Genomic DNA, 20,368 nt, shown 5'->3' on the forward strand with positions numbered 1-20,368 from the left:
GAAATTTATATGATGCAACTAGAAGGTTTCATAGCAAAGAATCAAGAGCATATGGTATGCAAGTTGAAAAGGTCCATTTATGGACTTAAGCAAGCATCTAGATCATGGAACATTAGATTTGATCAAGTAATCAAGTCATTTGATTTTGAACAAAATCTAGATGAATTATGTGTGTACAAAAGACATCAAGATAAAGTAGTAATGTTCCTAGTGCTTTATGTTGATGATATTCTACTTATTGGAAATGATGTAAGGGTAATGTCATTAGTAAAGATTTGGTTGTTAAGCCAATTTGATATGAAGGACTTGGGCAAAGCTAACTATATTCTAAGGATCAAGCTTTGACGAGATCGAAAGAATAGAATGTTAGGCTTGTCATAAGCTGGATATATAGATAAGATTCTAGCAAGGTTTAGCATGCAAAACTCCAAGAAAGGATTGCTTCCTTTCAAACATGGAATTCCTTTTTAATGACCAAAGGCCTAAGGCTCTTGAAGAGGAAAAGACAATGAGACAAGTTCCTTATGCTTTTATAGCAGGAAGTCCCATATATGTCATGCTATATACTAGGTCAAATGTATGCCATGCTATGTACTAGCACCCTTATGTGGAAGGACTGAACCTACTACCAAAGTATGGGTTCGAAGTTTAGATACGATTTTAGGAAGGTGTTAGGCACCCAAAATCGTCCAACCTGTGAGTCGGCTTCTACTCATTGTATCCTACGTCTAAATCCTATTGAAGACACATTCAACATTTTGTCTTAACACACATACACACACTAGCATACATCTAACCATACAACATGGCATTTCATCCTAAACCTGACATACGTCTATTATGCTATCACATCACGTCACAAACCCTAGAATTCATCTATCATGCTTATCAACCAACACAAACCCTAACATGTTCTCATCAAAGCATCTCATCTCATATTGCATCATATCATGGTCAAGCTAGAACATAGGCATGGTAGTAAGTAAGCATACATCATATCTAAGGTAAAAGACATATGAAGAATCAAGCAAACACGTTATTACAAAACTCATCCATGTTCATCATCCAAACAAAATCATATTCAAATCAATGCATCTTCATGTGAATGCATATCTTACCTTATTTACCTCATTGCTTCACAAAACCTATGGCATTAATGCATGATCATATTAATGCATGCTCATGGTATTAAAATAAGAAAAGGAAGGAAACCCTAATCTAGCATGTTAAAGCAAACAACTAATTAAATAGAAGAGAAAAGACTTAAAAAGCAAAAAAGGAACTAAACAGAGGCATATAATGTAAGAGAAACAAAGAAACAAAAAAACAGAAGCAGAGAACTCAAATTAGGGTTTCTGGATAGAGACTCAAAGACAGGCAAAATAGGTTAAACAGAGACTAACACATGTGGATAAAACAAAAGGAAAACAGGTAGAAAGGACTAGGGTGCTATGGGTAGGGATATGCATGCTCATACATAGAGCATGTGTATGTAACTTAGTTGTATGCGTATGCATATCATGAGTATGCATGCACATACATGAAACATGCGTATGCATACACACCTAGAACACTAAAACCTAGAAAATGCAAAACATAAACTCAGAAAACAAGAATCTAACAAACTAACATGCTTAAAACACAAACACAAAGTAAACCTAGACTAAACAAACATATCACAAACATATAAACATATATAAAAACTTGCATAAAACAATAAAATCAACGAAAAGCGAAGAGCCAAAGTTAGAAACTTTACCTCAACACAAGAACTCTCTAAAGCTTGATTTTGACCATTCCCCTCAGTCAATCTAGTCACAACCAATTCAAAAACGAGTTAGTAAACTTAGAACTTAAAGATCAAGGCCAAAAAATGTCCCAATCAAAGAAAATTTAATTTGAGTATGATTTCTAAAAAACTCGCTCTTTGATTCATTGTTTTCTAGTGAATCTTATGTGTTTTACCACCAAAATTCATCCTCCTTGAAAATGTACCATTTATGGAGAAAAATAGGGGTTTGGGGTGGCTCTCAGACGATGTGGAATTCATTCCAAACCAAGTTTTAATGCAAAAAAACCTTTCCTTTCATAGTTTCTAGAACTCTGGCATGCGCACGCATGCATATGTATGTGTACGCATAAATGAAGCACGAGCACACAGAGCTTGATTATACGTGTGCATACGCATGCCCTAAGGTTTCTGTGGCCTTTCTTTTCTAAAAATAGTTTATTTGGTCAAAAAATAAGTTATATTTTCCATAAATACTTTCCTCAAGTCAATTTTCATTTGATTGTGCCCTAAACCGACTTTGGGCTTTAGAATTCTTACATCATTGGAAAATGGGAGCTCGAGTCGTAAGGGATATAAAATGCGGTATCTATAATATCAAAAAAAAAAAAAAAAATTATTTTTTTTTTTTTTTTTAAAGAAGAAGAAAAGGTGTTGTACATGTTAAAAAGTGTATACACCCACACACACACACACACACCTTATTATGAGGCAAGTGCATTTCTCATGGTGTACTTAAGGATTGCTTATTGGAAGGCTCATGATAGAGAAGGAGAATTAATGTTGTTTTTTGTGCTTTATGTAGATCAAGGAAGGATGAGTGAGAGAAGAAGAGACACATCCATTGTATCTCATCTTAGACAATAAATTTAATCATGAGTATAAAACTTTTAAAATACCCCAAAAAAAGAAAAGAAAAAAAGAAAGCAATTTAGAAAAAAACAATAAGTGAAATTCGAAATGGCATAAATTAGTTTATTGTAGAAAATGAAGTCATAAATTTTGTTCAAAATGATTATATACATCAACAAGTTTTGGATCTAACTTTTATAATATATATATATATATATAAGAGAGAGAGAGAGAGAGAGAGAGAGAGAGAGAGAGAGAAGAGAGAGAGAGAGAGAGAGAAGAAGAAGAAGAAGAAAATGAAAGAATTTAGAGAAAATTGATTTTTTTTTTTCCTTTTTAGAAAAGAAATTGAAATGATTTAGTAGTACATAAATAGTCTTTTTTTTTTTTTTTTTAAATAAAATCTCTTTATGAGTCTTTTAGTTTTAAGAAGAGATGACATGACATGATAATTTGTTTAAATAAACATGCGTTATCGTTGTGTACATCCTTTAGTTTGGGGATCCAACTTTTATAATATATTATAAATGCTATCATATCCTTTACATTTCTTTTATCTAACTTCTAAGGCTTACAAGCAGCATCTCCTTATATACATTGTACAGAGCTTATTTACCATCTAGAGGTTAAAAAATAGGTTACATCCTGTTACAATCTTTATTGAACACATTCCTTGTGAAATCGTATGTCCAAAACAAGATTTCAGCCTAAGTAGCAGTGTATATATTGTGGGTATATATGCAATAGTTGGTGTGTGATAATCATTATTCTTAAAAAGAAATGACTCAAAGTTGAGCCTTCTAATACTCTTGTGGTCGACTAGAACTAAGCAGAAAAATCTATTAACTCCCATCGAAAAGTCTCACCAATTTCACCATGGAGAAAATATATTTATATCACTACGGCGACACTATAGAGTCTGGTGTCTTGAAATGTGCAAGGTAGGCTAGTTCATGAACTGCATTGGCAATCTTCTCGATGCATGGTACAACATCAATTAGGATTAAAGCAACTGCCGCAGGTGGTATAATCTCTCGCAGATTATAATCTTCCAAAAGGATCATATCAAGTAAAAGTTTTAGCTTTTGAGAAGCGACTTTTGATTTTTCTATGTGGATATTAACTGATGTTGGTTTGGTCATAGTTTTAACTGCTGATGCTAATTCCTTAAGAGCTTTTCCAGTTTCTGAGCAAATTTGTGTGCATTGATCTTGAATATTGCTTCTGAACTCATAGGGTGCCTGTGAGGATGGCAAAAAATAGGTTAGTCAAGTCACTTTATGATATAGTTAAAGTTAAAGGGTAATCATTCAATATTTCACAAGTATAACAATGTGGTACTTAGGGAAGAAGCCAAGAATCTTTCCTTCAGAGGGTAACCTCCAGGAATAAAATGAAATTGTACAAAACTCAAATCACCATATACGCACACACCCTCCATGTAGTTATGCATGTGTTTATTCTTTGCTTGAAAATAAGAGTAAATTTCTACATATTTTGTGAGAAATAACTAAACTAAAACTATAGGTAAAATTTTAATATATTGTTAGATTTTTATTACCAAAAATCATGGTTATGTAAAAATTTCATATAAAATTGAATAAGTTATCCCTTCTTTATATGTTAAAGGATTCAGAAAGTTAGTTATGGTTTCAAAAAATGTCAAAAATACCCATAATCTAATTAAATAATCCTTATTTAAAAAAAAAAGGTTAAAATTGTAATTCAACAAAATTAAAAAAAATAAAATAAAACTACCAGATAAATTTTTTTTCCTAAAAATTAGCACATTCTTTCTATTTAAATATATATCTTACCCATGTTTGATATATTTTTTCTTAAAAATTAACACATACTAAACCCATCAATTTACTCCATTTCAAAAAATCTTATCACACATGTGGAGCGCGTGTGATGAGTATATTATAAGGTAATTGAAATATAGATTTTATAGAAAAAGAAAAAAAGTGAATTTAGGTCAATTATATAGCATGCATAATATATTTTTATTATGTTATGAGATTGTGGGGTCATAAAGTCCTACGATATACATCTACCCCTTGTATTGGGCCTGAGACCCAGGCTAAGGCCCACGATCGCATATGAAGAAGGCAGCGGTGATCATGACAACCCTGGAAACCTTGCCGATGACAACTCTATCCTCGGCTAGCCAAAGCTGAGATAGAAGAAAAGTGATCTATTGGCAAATATAATCTTCCAAAGCATTCCAAGGAAAATGATGAGTACCACAAGTATGCACACAGAAACATGACGGTAGAGCAATTTTAGGAAAAGCTGCTGCTTCCACATTAAATGTTCCATAACTAACCCTCTGACCACATTAATGTGAAAATGATACCTGAGCAGTGACTTTTTAGACTCACAGCTACTATCTAAGAGCTATGGAAGGAGGATTGACGTGACAAAGACCAGCAACAGCAGATCTAACCAGCACGTGTATGGTGGAGATGAAGGAGGAAAGTAGTATATAAAGAAGAGGAAGCTCTGGAACAGGGGGGTTCTTCTTTTTTTTGGTGATTTTTATCAGAGAGAACACTATAGCATTCTGAGCTAATTTTGTAATCATTGTCATTGACACCAAGAAATAATAAGCTAAAGCTCCTCGGACTAGTGCCGAGGATTGAATCTCCTACCTAAGTCCATATTTGTTTTACTTACTCTTTCTTGAAATCATCTTCAGCTATTGTCTCACTCACCAAAGTGAAATTCTTTTACTCACTCTCTACAAATTTATTGTATTGGGCTTGTTGGGCTTGAGTTCTTCTATCCATTACCCATAGTGCTCAAACTCGAACCTTACAGAGATAATTTTTTATTTTGTTGAAACTTTCAACATTATAAACTTTTGAATTTTTATTTTTAAAAAATATGTTTAGCTACCACACTTAATATTAATAAACTTGTTGAATACGCTAGATGCGTAGAATATTAAAAAAAAAAATTGACCCATAATTAACAAAGTAATATGCCAATTAAAAATCATTTGGTAAACAACCATTCTGATTAATCTCTTAAAAAATATTCGATTTTCTTTTCAACTGATATCTCACATAATTTTTCACTTTTTCCTATCCCAAATTTTTTAATATTAAAAACTATAAAATAAGAATAAATTGAAGAACTTTTTTTTTTTTTTTTTTTTTAGAGTTTCAACTTATGACGTCTGCTCTTGAAAATAACTCTTTATCATCAGACCAAAAAACTAATCAGTTTTTTGTGTAGGTGGAAATTGAACCCTAAATTTCTTATTCAACTATTAAAGACTTTATTAGTTAAGTTAACTTGAACCCACAAAGAATTTTTTTTTTTTTTTTTTTTAACTTGAAAAAATTAGAAAACTAATCATATTAAACACATATTCCAAAAAAGTACGTATTGTTAGAGTTGGGTTGACAAAACATAAAATTCATTATGTAAACATTTATTACTCATACTAAATACTTACTTTCTTTAGGCATTTGCCTTAAATATAATTGTATTAAAATTACTTAAGAATTTTCATGTATAATTTTGACAAAAGTAATGAACTTGAATGGGCTTTTATAAAAACTTGTATAATTTATTTGTAATTTTGTTATTTTTAATTGTATTAGAATATTATTTTTACAGAAGTAATGGATTTATACATTCTAGTTGTAATATTGTTATTTTATTATGAAATCCTACAATTTTTAAAAGCTATTTTTATATATATAAAAATTACTTAATAGACTAGTTTTTTTTTTTTTGGTTGTGGGAGGGAAATTTATATATATATATATATATATATTTGGAAGCTAAACTCTCGAAAATTTTTAATTTTACGAGCTAGCATATAAAAATTAATAAAACTTTGCGTGGGCAAGCCATGGCCCCCTTGGTCTAAAGGTAGATCTATCCTTGGTAGTACTCTTTTTTTCTTTCTTTTTATAAAAATTAAGTTCCATCAATTTTTTTTTTTTAGAAAGTTTTAACTTATAGCGTCCGCTCTTGATGATACTATTTAATATTAGACCAAGAAACTAATCGGTTTTTTGTGTAGGCGGAGATTAAATTCTAAATCTCTTAATCAACAATCAAAAACTTTATCAGCTGTGCTAACTGGAACCTATTACCGATTAAATTTATAGTACCATTTACGTGAGGAATAAGTACCGTGTCACTATATTGTAAAATAACTAATACTTTTTATTATTAAGGGATGTATATGTTATTAATATTATTAGTGTAAAAGACATTGGTGACGAAAACCCAAAAGAAGAAAAAACTAAATATATGCATGAGTAGACAAATTTTGGTCAACTTTATGTCTGCCAAAAAAAAAAAAAAGTTCTATATTTGATGACCTGTGGAAATAAATTATCTATTTAGAATTTTAGTAATGATTTACTTGGAATTCAAAGTTAAAGTAGCTATTAAGAGCTTCAATTTTGTAGGCACATTCCCGTGTTAAAGCTCCAACTTTAACATATTGTTTCCAGGGATGCTTGAACCCAAACGATATTGCCATTCCCATCTAGCTAGATTAGCCTGAAAGTTTAAAAAATATATAATTAAAAATATATATATATATAAGTTGAAAAAAAAAAAGGAATTCAAATAATTTTTTATTTTTGGGGTACAGACTAGGGTTTGGGTGACCAATTTTATACCCACCATAGTTTCTTCACTGCTTTTTGAAGTAAGGACGCTTTTATATCCTTTAAGAAATGGTTTATTATCCAATGGCTGCCCATCCTCTGATTTTGGAAAGTATTCACCCTTATGAAAGTATTCACCCTTAAATCCTGTAAGTTTGTATTGGTCAATACTGATTCTCAAATTTAAAATAAATATTAAAAAAAAGTCATTGAGAAATTGAAATAAAAAAGAAGAAACGAAAAGAGAATGAAAAGGAATATGGGGCATGAAGGTCTGATATTTATTTTACTAGGATTCTAGGAATATATATTACTGTATATGAAATATTATAATGGCAGTATTATTTTAGAAGTATACCTTCTAAGAAATTCCCAAGCTTTTCTATGTTCTTAGCAATCAAATTTTGCAAATCCTCTCCATTCCAAACAGGGCATATACAGATGCATACAACAATAGCGATGACGCTACCGATGATGATTGTATATATCCTGTCCATGGTGTTTTTTCCCCAATTTTCTGGTTGGTAACCCGATACAGATACCATGGAGAAGGTCAATATGAATATCATTAGCCCGTAATCATACGGCTTGAGTGCGGGAATGAATCTCATAAATGTACAAATTGCACCTGCATATCACACCTCTCAACCAATGAAATGAGTTTGAAAAGTTCGAACTTTTAACACTAAAATATCAGAATCTGTATGTTTGTAAAATGTTACCTATGGTAAAGACGAAGAATCCAACCACCATGGCCTTCCCTGCCTTATTAGTACCTGAAGAATTTCTTGCTATGTTATTAATTCCAACAGCTAGAGCAGCAGCTGACGACGTTGCCACCATCCTGTTTATGCCTTTTCCCAGAGTTGCTCCTATAGAAGATGAAAAACAAAACAAAACAAAAACGTTGAGCTCCAATTCTGTAGCTAGCTGTTATGCTATAAATAGGTTGCAAGCTTAATTACCAACAGAAAACTCAAGGACAAGAACAATTGTCATAACAGCCCATATTCCATCTTGGTCAAAAAGATCATCGAATTGTTTGACGTAGAACAATAAGGAAGCCAATGTGATAGCCAGACCTACTTTTAGTCCATGGACTATTCTCCGTGGATCATCTTGTCCTACTTTCTTAATCTTCCTTGCCACCCGGTATACCTTGTTATCCCATGACTGCCGAAGCAAGGGCTTGCGCCACTCCGATGGCAACAATCCATAATTATAATTAGTGATAGGTCCAGCAGTCTCAGGACTCATCATCTTTGCTCTCTGTGTTGAAAGGGCAAGGTTTCTATGGTTGAAAGAGAAATAATAATGAGGATAGAGGCCAAAAATAGTAAGAAGGTAGAAGGGTTTGGGAGCTATGATGTTTAGCGAAAATATCTACTAGAGAGAACATTTGTTAATGAAATAAATGGAATTGAGGCTTAAATTTAATTCTATTGGCCATGTCCTCTATCGCTATATATTGGTTTATGAAGTACACACGACGTGTCAACTATTTGAAAAATAACATTTAAAAAAGAAAAAAGAAAAAGAAAAAGAAAAATGAAACCTACTATAGAGATAGAAAGCCAAATTCATGGCATTCCTACGCAAGCACGCATGCTGCATGCAGCCCACAAAAGGAATAAGCTGACTCTCTACATTCTACAATTAATTAATGGACGGAATAAACGAGGGAAGTCTACAGTTAAATTGTTATATATTTTTTTTTTTAATTTGAACCTTCTATTATTAAAGGTTTTTATTTATTTATTTATTTATTTATTTTTAGGAGAGGAAGATCCATGAATTTAAAATTAGATGATTTCTTAATTGAATAAGTTCAATGACACAAAATTTGTTCTATAACTTTTTATATTGTGAGTTCCAAAAGTGAACACTATAAATTGATATTAGCGATGGACTACGTAAAAGTAATTCTCCACTGCTCATAATTGTCATTTTAATAATTTGTAAAAAAAATAACATTTTGTAAGTGGTGAAAAATAAATATGTTATTAGTTATAGGTCTATGTAAAAGTGATTTTTCACTGTTCATAATTGTAATTTTAATAATTTGAAAAACATATTTGTGTACATAACATAGTTCTTAATTGCCACTTTCCAAAGTCCAAATTTTCTGTCACACTTTTCCTCCTCCATTATATACTCTACAAATAAAAACATACCACATGCCCATCTATTTAATTAAATGCTAAATTTATGCCTTCTATTATTTCAATTACTTAAATATGATGAGTTATTTATTTATTTATTTTAGGAAATTGAAATAATCGAAGGCATAAATTTAGCATTTAATTAAATAAATGGGCATGTGGCATGTTTTTATTTGTGGAGTATATAATGGACCAAGAAGAGTATAACAGAAGATTTGGACTCCACTTTCCACGCATTTAGTGATTAAAATATCGCCAATGACATATTGGCCCAAGAGTTTTTTTTTTTTTTTTTTGGGTGGGGGGGGGGTGGGGGGGGCGGCTAGAGATACATTCACTTGGGGGCCAATAGATATACATTTATGTGGGGTCCAAGAAATCTTGGGAAAGATATATATTCATGTGGAGGGCGAAGAAAGAAATCTTAGGAAAGATATCCATACGTGTGGAGGGTGAAGAAATCTTTGGGCTAGATTATTATTATTATTTTGTCTTTACTTTTTTTTTTTTTAAGAAAGTTTCGACCTATGACATTCATTTCTGATGGTATCTCTGTATTATTAGACTAGGACACCAATTGTTTTTTGGTGTAAACGGAAATTGAATACCAAATATTTTATTTTGCCTTTACTAATCATTTGTTTTTGAAAAATTGAGAAAGCTTCTATTAAAGGAGAGGTGTGGATTTGAGTTAACTCAATTAGTAAAGTCTTTTATGATTGAATAAGAGATCTAGGGTTTGATTCTCACCTACACTAAAAACCGATTGTTGTCTTGGTCTGATAATAAAGAATACAATCATCAGAAGCAGATGTCATATGTTGAAACTCTATTAAAAAAAAAGAAAAAAAAAAGAGGAGGAAGTACATCATTCATAGATGCATGAGTTTGCCTTCTCACATAAGGGTGGACCCCACATTGATAGGCCATTAGATGCATGAATCCTCCCTCTCAGATGAGTGGTGGACTCCAAATCCACATATATCATGCATCAAATGCATGAGTCCTCCCTTTCACATGAAAGTGAAACCCATATTGATATAACATTGGGTGCATGAATCCTCCTTCTCACATAAGGGTGAACCCCACAAATGTGGGATCCACCCTAATGTGAGAGGGAGGTTTCATATATTCAATACAAAGTGTGTTTTTCTCTATTAAAGAGGTTTAATTATCAGTTATCACCTACCATTTTTTCAATTAATTAATATTTGATAACTTTTGAATAGGATCGGTTCAATACAATTTGAGGCCAATAGGTGGACCATAAATTTTTTAAAAAGGGCTTGGCTAATTAATATATATATATATATATATAATTAAATCCAAAGAATAGTTACGTGTATATGGATTGAGTTTAAGTTACACCTAGTATAACTTTAAGTAATGTTACACTGCCTAATAACTTTTTATTGAATCAATATAACAAACTTTTCACTATCAAATTATATGTTCTTTATGTTTGCAACACGCATAACAAGTTTCATATCAATCAAATGTTATTTACTATTTGATCAATAAACTCATATTTTATGCACAATTATAAATACAAAAAATATTAAATTTAAATATTTGAACAATGACATAATTTTTGATCTCATATCATCTTGAAATTTGGCAATCATGTACATATATATATATATATATATTAATGGGTAAAACTTAGAAAAAGTTCAATTAAAATTTGAAATTAGAATCCAATTTTGTGCCATGTGTTTAAATTTATGTGGGGAATACACTATAATTATCCAGTTAAGTTATTTAATTTTTGTGTCAAGTGAGTTAATGAGTGCAAAATATTAAGAATCTAATATTAATGAACTATAAAATAAAAAAAAATAAAAAAATCACATATACTCAATAAAAATCACCACATAACAAAGATCATTACATGTTCTATCTTTTTAAAAATTATAAAAAAAAACAAAATGTTCATAAGTAGTATTAAATTTAGGTAAGAATTTTAATATGTGACTAATTATGTTTACTTAAAAAAAATGACTAATTAGTTATATTTTTATGATAAAAATTATGTTTAATTTTAAATGTATACATGCTATTTTTAAAAAAATAATTTGACTACTTATTTATATTTTTATAGTAAAAATTGTGTTTAATTTTAAATACATCCATGCATTTGCATGAGTTACATACTAGTAAAGTATGTTGTAAACAAATTTCTCACACCACATGGTTTCATTTCACTGGTGACTCACACCACGTTAACACTATCATGAATTTTGGGAAAATCTCTTCTAAAGCCCAAAAGAGCTCATATTTACACAAAAAAGCGTCGAGCTTATGATTCAAGCTCATAGCACATCATCTCATTTTTTGGATCATGATCCAAGCTTATGAGTCTCATTGGGGGAATTTTGGGAGTCGTAGTTTGGAGGGCCAAGAAGTATGCTTAGTAAAGCTCCAGTGGTTCAAAGTTAATAAAGAAAAGCATGTTACTTGGCATGTCTTCCCCAATTCGCCGATCTCTGACAGGTTAGTGTGCAAAGGTAACATTTGGTAAGCTTCTCATATCATATAACACTTAAAATAATAAAACTTCTCATGCTCTTTACATAAAAATTAATGTTCATCATATAATATAAGTTTAAAAAGGTAATTATAGTATTTCATATAAATTATATTATTATCATCTAAATCAATTCCAAGTATATGGCTAAATATATACTAATATCTCATATCTAGCATTAAAATGCTCTCCTTACTCTCCAAGATTTGGTTAAAATACAAAAAGACCATAATTACATCTCTAAAAATTCATCAATTATCAACCAACTAATCTATTACTTACCAAATTATATATGGACTAAACATATAATTTTTCAAAAGAAAAAACTTAGTTGAAAATACCAACAGCAGCTCCAGTAGAAGCTGTTTTGCAGAAACAGCTTCAGCAGATGCTACAAATAGCTCCAGCAAAAGCAAAAACAACTTGCAGGAATAGCTTCTGCAGAAGCTACCACAGCTTTAGCACATTCTGCAGTGGCTCCAGTTGTGGTACTAGAAATAGAAGGATCCCTTAAAGATTATCTTACCATTTTTAGCCAAATCATGAATTTAATGCCAAGTATTTTCCTCCAAGTAAAAGATGTCATTCAGATGACATCTTTCAGTTGTAACAGCTATGATTGACAATTGTAGCAGCAGCTCCAACACCATTAAAGTCTCTAACTTTCTTCTTTTGGCTAAAAAACAAAATCCCACTAATGAGACCACTTACTTTGTCAAAGATTTTTCCTTATTTGCTAAATTTTTCCTTCAACTAGTTCTGATCTAGTTACATACTTGGCTCTATATAAAGAGGACCAAGCTACACACGAAAGGGGATCCATCCCTCTCTCATCTTCAATTTTCTAAAACTCCATTCATCTTGCTGCCATGTCTCTAAAAGATCTCCATATCTTTCTTCATCCCTCTTACAAAATCTCTCTTCATAGATAACAACACAACACACTATTATACATTACCCATCTCTCCCACACTCCATGATTCTAAAACGTCACCATTTTGCTACTTATAAACACATATCCATCTCTTTCTCTATTTCTCATACAAAACCCCCCCTTCTTAGAAGGCAACATAACCAATATCATAATACAAAAAACAACTCCAGCAATAGCCTCTACTACATTTAACCTTTATATTATCTATCTCATACTTCCATTTATTTTACAAGCACATTCCTCACAAAATACCCATACATACTTCTCATATATCTTTAAACTCCATGTCTCACAAAGTATACATATAAAAGATCCATATCCAACAAAGTATCTACATATAATTCCTATACATATTACAAACACCATATATCACAATATATATATATATATATATCACAATATATATTTCTTACCATCTCCACACATCTTAAAACATATCAAACACTCTTCCAAGAACTTATTACAAAAACCCTTTCTTATGGAAGGCAAAAAACTTATAATACTAAAAGTCATTCTCATGGAAGGAAACATCACTCATATTTGACAAAAAACTAAAAGTCATTCTCATGGAAGGAAACATCACTCATATTTGACAAAAAACTAAAAGAGCATTACATGGTGAAGGTCATTTAAATGCATGATGAAAGGGGATAAACTTAACTAACCTATGCACATGGCTGGACATATTCTCTCTCTCTCGAGTTGCACCAATTTTTCCCCTTCAATTATGAAGTCACCATCGAAGGACTCATAATATCATATTGTATTACTGGACTCATTTTATTGCACTGCTAAAACATCATAAGTCCACTGTTGTTCTACGGCTAGAGCTACAAAGTACTGTCAAGATAAGTCAATCTTTCTCTATTTTCAAGATTACATTATTGAGTACATGTTAATTCATTATTATTTTATTGTTGGATGCAAGTTATTTTAATATCATCTCACTATTTAATAAAGATGATCTCACTAATACTTCTTTAATGAACATACATATTAATAAATCGATCTACCACCATCGCACATATATTATTTGAACATGAACTACCATTGGACACATTATTTGGACATGAACCACCATTGGACACATATTTTTTGGAAATGAACTACCATTACCGAACATACCTTATTATGTTGAACATGAACCATGAACCGTAACTAGACATGGACTATTGGGCTCATCCCATTGTTGGACATTTGACACCTAATTAATTGTTTTCTAACATTGGACATCATTTAATATACATAATAATAACTACGTATCAACTCACCATCTAATCAAAGCTATCATGCTAAGCATATCATTTATTTATTTCAACTATTATCATGATTCTAAGACTTTGGGCTTCATCTATTTTGTAGGCTTAAAATACACCGGAAGCCATTGGTCTATGCGGCCCGATGTCGAGTTCCGGGTGGAACTCCCTAAAAAAAATCCGAGCTTAGCAAAGTCACACTTCCAGCAGGAGACAAGTGGCTATGCACAAAAACAGCCCTTGACAAAGTATAAAAAGAAAATCTAATCTAATGGTGGATTTGTTAAAATTTGAATCCAATAAAAATATATTGAGTGGTTTAACATAATTTAAAGTTGAAAAATACTACGTCTACAACATTTTTATTATACTTTCACAACAAATCTTAAGTGGCAAGTGGTTACTAGTTGTTATTGGTGGGCAAAAAAATAATTCAAGTGGTGAATTCAAATTAGAACTGATAGGGGTATTTTTGACAAAAGAAAAATTGATGTACAAATAGAAGACCAGGAGAGTGAACGAGCTCTACGAGACTGTCAGTTTCGTAAGGAGGTGACGGAGGCCCCATAAAGACTAGGATAAAAGTAACATACCCCTATCTAGTCGACGGTGCTTTCAGTAGACGACGCCACTACAGAAGCCAGTGGGTGCATCTCCCCTAGCCAACAGGAAAACTTCGAGTGACGGGTAACCATAAGACCGACGAGGTGGAGAAGCTGATGGGTCCCACATAGCCTTGCTTGGTCCTTATGAATATTCATGTGTGGAAATATCTTGAGCATCACGCACAAAGACCTTATCACACTCCCATATTTTCCCCATATGAAAAGACACCCCAGAATCATGGAAACCCTAAATACCAAATCTCCTCTACAAGGGAAGATCCCTACTTCTAAGGGATCTTGGTTCATCACTCGTTACTATATAAGCACCAAACCTCTTTTTTCTTAAGGTAGTAGAAATTTTCTAGCTCTCTCACTATAGAGTTCTTAGAGACTTCTTATTCACTAACTTGACCTTCGGATGATCTTTGACCAGTACCACACCGGTGCTTTATGTTTGGTCCATTTATTCTTATACACAGGTACCCATTGGAGTGACTTGCAGCCTACAACTAACTAATGATTTTAGCACATCATTAAGAACCAATAACAACTTACCATCTATGATTTGTTTGTGAAAATGTTGTGGACGTAACACTTCTCATTAAAGTTATATCATATGTAATACTTATCTATTTTTAGGAAATTTACCACATATACACTTTCATTTTTATTTTATTTTTATTTTTTTGACTAAGAGATTTAATGAGTTATTTATTTTATGAGTAAAAAATTATTTATTAGTTATTTGCGTAAATGCTAAATATTTTTTTAATGAGTTATTTATATTATTTGTTTAAAAAATGATTTATTATTTATTTATGTAAATGCCAATTATATTTTTAGACAATTTGTTTGAGAGAAAAGAATTGAATGGAATAAATTGAATAATTTTAAAATATTATTTTTCTTGTCATTCTCTTGTTTAGGAGTCAAGTGAGAGAGAATGGAATAAATAACAGGAAACATTCCTTCTTCTTTATTACCTCAGAACCTCAAATTTAAAATCTCCTTTAAATTGGGAGAAATTGGAGGGAATGAAATTAGATTTGACACATGCCAAATGCCAAAAAACTTTGACATATGCTATAGTGATGTTCTACTTTTAGAACTACAAGACTAATGTGCTAAAAATTTATGTATTATTTTATTATTTTCTCTCTCTTCTATTAACAGAGAATGAATAAAAAGATAATATATAAAGAATATTTAAATAAAGTAGTAAAATAATAGAAGATATGATGTAAGATATATTATAAAATAGTGTGTTAAAATAGATAAAGTGATTTTTTGATGTGTCAAAATAGCATTTTGTTTGCACAGCTGATGCTAAATGCTAAATTTTAGCACTTTAGTGCACCATAGAGCAAAAGTGAGCTCCATCATATGTCCTAGTGTATGGTACTACATGCTTTTTTTTTTTTTTTTTTTTTTTAAATTCTTTCTTTTCATTTTCTTATTTCTTTTTTTTTTTTAATTCTTTCTTTTCATTTTCTTCTCTCCTCTCACATGTCATGTCTATGATTTTGGGGTTGAGTTTTTTATTTATTTATTTTTTTAAAAAATAAAGGATGATTTTATTTTAGGTTATTTTAATGGTGATGTGTTAAAAGAGATAAGATATAAAGTGTATTGCCAAATGTTTTGTTAAAATAGATAAAATAACTTTTTGTATGTTAAAATAGATTGTTTTATAAACAACTAATATTAATGCTCTTACGGAGTTGGAAAAGGAAATAGAATTGCCATTTGTGAATAGGGGAAGAAAAAGTCTAGTGATAATATGTGTGTGATATATATATATATAGTTGGGTCCAAGTTACACCAAGTTTAACTTTAAGTTGTGTTATACCACTCAATATATTTTAATTGGATGTGAATATTGACAAATCAATCGTTGGATTACGTTAACTTCATATATTTTCCATGTGTTCCAAAATTTGAAGCTTAAGTCATTCACCCGATTTCCTTGTTCTTCTTGGTTGCCATAAACACTATCGTGCTTATTGGAATCAAAATTTTCCTCTTCTTTAATTAATCTCAATTAATGATCAAATCTTTTACCCTTGCTCTTCCTACATGCTGTCAAAGTGTCGTGCTTGTTAGCATCATTTTATATTTCTTCTTTAGTCCCAATCCCACCCAAAGTTCAAAATAGTCCTTAAAATTCTTTTGTCTTACTAACAATTTGTTGTTAGGCCTAGTGTCAGACTTTATCAACATCAATACAATTATGCTTGTGAGCTATGAAAATAATAGTGGACTTTGTGGAGGGCATTTAAATTTCTATAATCAACATAAATATTGTGTATTTGAAGTTTCTTTCATAAATGGGTTTGTTGTTAGTTTCGCAATTTTTGCTTTGTCATTAATATTGTTTTTCCCTTGTTTGATTTTGGAAAATGCAGGAAAATGAAGTTGAAATTTTCAATTATGGGTTTCTAATCACGTATGTTTCCCAAGAAAATGATTTTATTTTGACTGTTAGTCACGTCAATATTTTTGACCCATCACTTAATGGTTGGGACCATTTTAGCACAATACCAAAATGTTAGGGACTAAATTGACACATTTGAAACGTTAAGGATTAAATTGAGATATTGTGTAAAGGTTAATTTCCAATTATGTAGTTTTCCCTTAACTTTTTTGAAAATTTTTTCAATTTCCATAAAAAGTTTCTTAAAATAGATGATTAATGTGTGCTTAAAGGCATACATTAATCAGACTTATTAATAATAATAATAATAAATTAATAAAGAATCATACGTAAATTAATGAAAATAAAAAAAAAAAAAATTTATTTTAACTAAAATTAAATTGATAATAAAATAAAGTAATCATTTACTCTACTTTTTTAAACGAAGTTACCTTTTACTTTAAGTTATATAATGAATGAATATTGTGTATGATTAAACTTTTATTGATTAATAAAAAAAATTATATGTGGGTTCCAGTTAACTCAACTGGTAAAGTCTTTGATGGTTTTATAAGAGATCTGGGGTTCAATCCTCACCTACACCAAAAACTGATTGACGTCTTGGTCTGATAATAAAGAGCAATTCTCAGGAGCGAATGCCATAGGTTGAAACTCTCTCCCTCGCTCAAAAAAAAAAAAAAAAAAATCATATATAAGTCCAAAATTAATTGAATGGAATATGGTAGATAACTATGCAACTAATATAAACGGAGATGCCTAAAAGTTATAAATGGACTTTGCATAATTAAAGCCCATATTTAAATGAAAAACCTTTAGTTCAATAATTTTTAAAAAAGATTCTAAGCATATTTAAGTGATAACCTCAATGTAATAGTTAAGAATTATGAACAACCCAAATTACTAAACATTAAAAGTAGATAAACTTACATAAGAATTGATTTTTTTGTCTTTGAAAGTGAGGGAGGAGGCACCAAATTTCACCCTATCAAAACTAAATATGTAAATATAAACTTCAAGAGTTTGTTTTGAGAAAAACTCAATACCAAGAGTATTGTTTGATTGAGTGTTTCGAAACCTTAAGAAATCTCCCTAGAAAAAAAAAATAAAAAATTGGGAGTTTACTTTTTGAAGCGATGATACATACTTGGATGTTCAAAATATTAATAAGAAAAATCATGAATCTGACCTTATTATTTATAGTGAATTGAAAATTTGAAGATGAGAGTCATCATGGTATAATAAAACTATTATCTATAATCATTCCTATATTTATCCAACAAACAAAATTTCAACCATGGTAAACTTCAACCAAAAAAAAAAACAAAAGTTGATATAAAGTTGTTTCTATTTAAAACAATAAATTTAAAATGTGAGGAAGTTGATATCAAAATCAAGTTGTTAATGTTAATTAGAAATATTTTTTCTGTTATACCGTAAAAATCAAGTGGTTAACATTATTAGCTTTTTTTTTTTAATCCAAAAATTTTATAATTATCCAGAAAAATAAATTAAATCAAAATATATTTGAAAAAAAAGTAGATAATAAATTTATTATCAATTCTTCCCGTGTGTAATCCTCCCAATAATTTTTTTTTTTTTTTAATAATTCTTGGGATTAGCTATACTTCCACACACACAACTACATATTTTAATATTTTACGCTTTGAATTTTGTTTTTCTTTCTATCCTATAATTTTAGACATTGTTGATAATATTTAGATAGACACAATTGTAGGTTTTAGTTGTATGGCACTAACCAACTAAATTTACCTCTCAAAGATAAAAACCGAATAAATATGTGTAGCGTAGTAATTAAACAATGAGAAAGTTTCTGTGTTTTTTTTTTAAAAAAAAAAAATTATGATACACTACACTAAAAAAATAAGGATTAGATGGATTAGATGAAAAATTTAGATTATAATACACTACACGTAAAAAATAAAGTTTAGATGAAGAATTTGGATTGTAATCAAACTAAAAAAATTTCTTCAATTTGTTGAAACCACTTGGTGCAACCATGATTTCTAAACTAAACTTTTATTATATAGCATGTGATATGATATAGAATATAGATAATAATATATAGATTAATAAGCACATTAAAAAAAAAAAAATCATACAATTCATTGTGAAATGAATAATCCATGTTTTGTGAGCTTGATCTAATCCAGTAAACCCAACCCCACAGTTACTTTCTCAACAAGAAATCTCTCTCAACTTTTAGATGGATAGTGTAGATATAATAAAATATATATTGCCCACTAGACACATGTTTAAACTTCCGTGCAAGTTAATTTTTCTCAATAAATTTGCTTTAAAAAAATAATGATGATGTGGCAAGCTTTAAAGAGGCCAACAAAAAGAATCATGATATAATAAAACTATTATCTATAATCATTCCTATATTTATCCAACAAGCAAAATTTCAACCACGGTAAATTTCAACCAAAAAAAAAAAAAAAAGTTGATAAGAAGTTGTTTCTATTTAAAACAATAAATTTAAGTTGTGAAGAAGTTGATATAAAAATCACCAAAAGAAAAATAAGTAATTTTTAATATAATATAATAAGTAATTTTTAAATAAGTTGAAGAATTTGGATTGTAATCAAATTATGATTGTTAACAACTTAGAAATTATAGGAGAAGAATACAAAATTTGATAATTTTTAAATAATAAATAGATAAAGTGTAAGTATTTCTAATGATTTATATAATGAATTTCATGGATTTAAAATTGCCTTTATGACTCATAAAAAAAAAAAAAAAAAACTCACACACACAAAGAAATGAATAAGAGAAATACATACTTACAATAGTGTAGATGGTAGGTTTGATAAAGCATTCTACTATGGATTTCACAAATATCAAATTGCCTAAGTAATAAGAAAAAAACAAAACAAAACAAAACAAAACAAAAAGAGAGTTAGATTTCGAATCAACATAGAAATTACGAGAGAATGACAATTATTGATAATGGGGGAGAGTACTGATTAGAATAATAAGTAGTGTTTCTACTTTCTATCAAAATTAAAAAACCAAAAAAAAAAAAAAAAAAAAAAAAAACAGAAAGAAGAAGCCGTGATAGGAATATATAAGAATACACTAAAAAAACTCTCTCTCTCTCTCTCTCTCTCTCTCTCTCTCTCTCTCTCTCTCTCTCTCTCTCTCT

General features: G+C 30.1%; 1 protein-coding gene across 1 annotated transcript; it reads right to left on the reverse strand.

Moving 5' to 3' along the window:
- Positions 1–3,540: 3,540 nt before the first annotated feature.
- Positions 3,541–8,541, reverse strand: LOC112031086 (aluminum-activated malate transporter 8). The gene is given in 7 exon segments (XM_024063765.2): positions 3,541–3,882; positions 7,032–7,141; positions 7,144–7,171; positions 7,298–7,428; positions 7,640–7,909; positions 8,004–8,153; positions 8,247–8,541. Coding segments are annotated over 7 exon segments (1,326 nt in total).
- Between the last annotated feature and the right edge of the window lie 11,827 nt (positions 8,542–20,368).

This window comes from Quercus suber, unplaced genomic scaffold (genome assembly GCF_002906115.3).
Source record: "Quercus suber isolate HL8 unplaced genomic scaffold, Cork oak 2.0 scaffold_485, whole genome shotgun sequence".
NCBI classification, from domain to species: domain Eukaryota; kingdom Viridiplantae; phylum Streptophyta; class Magnoliopsida; order Fagales; family Fagaceae; genus Quercus; species Quercus suber.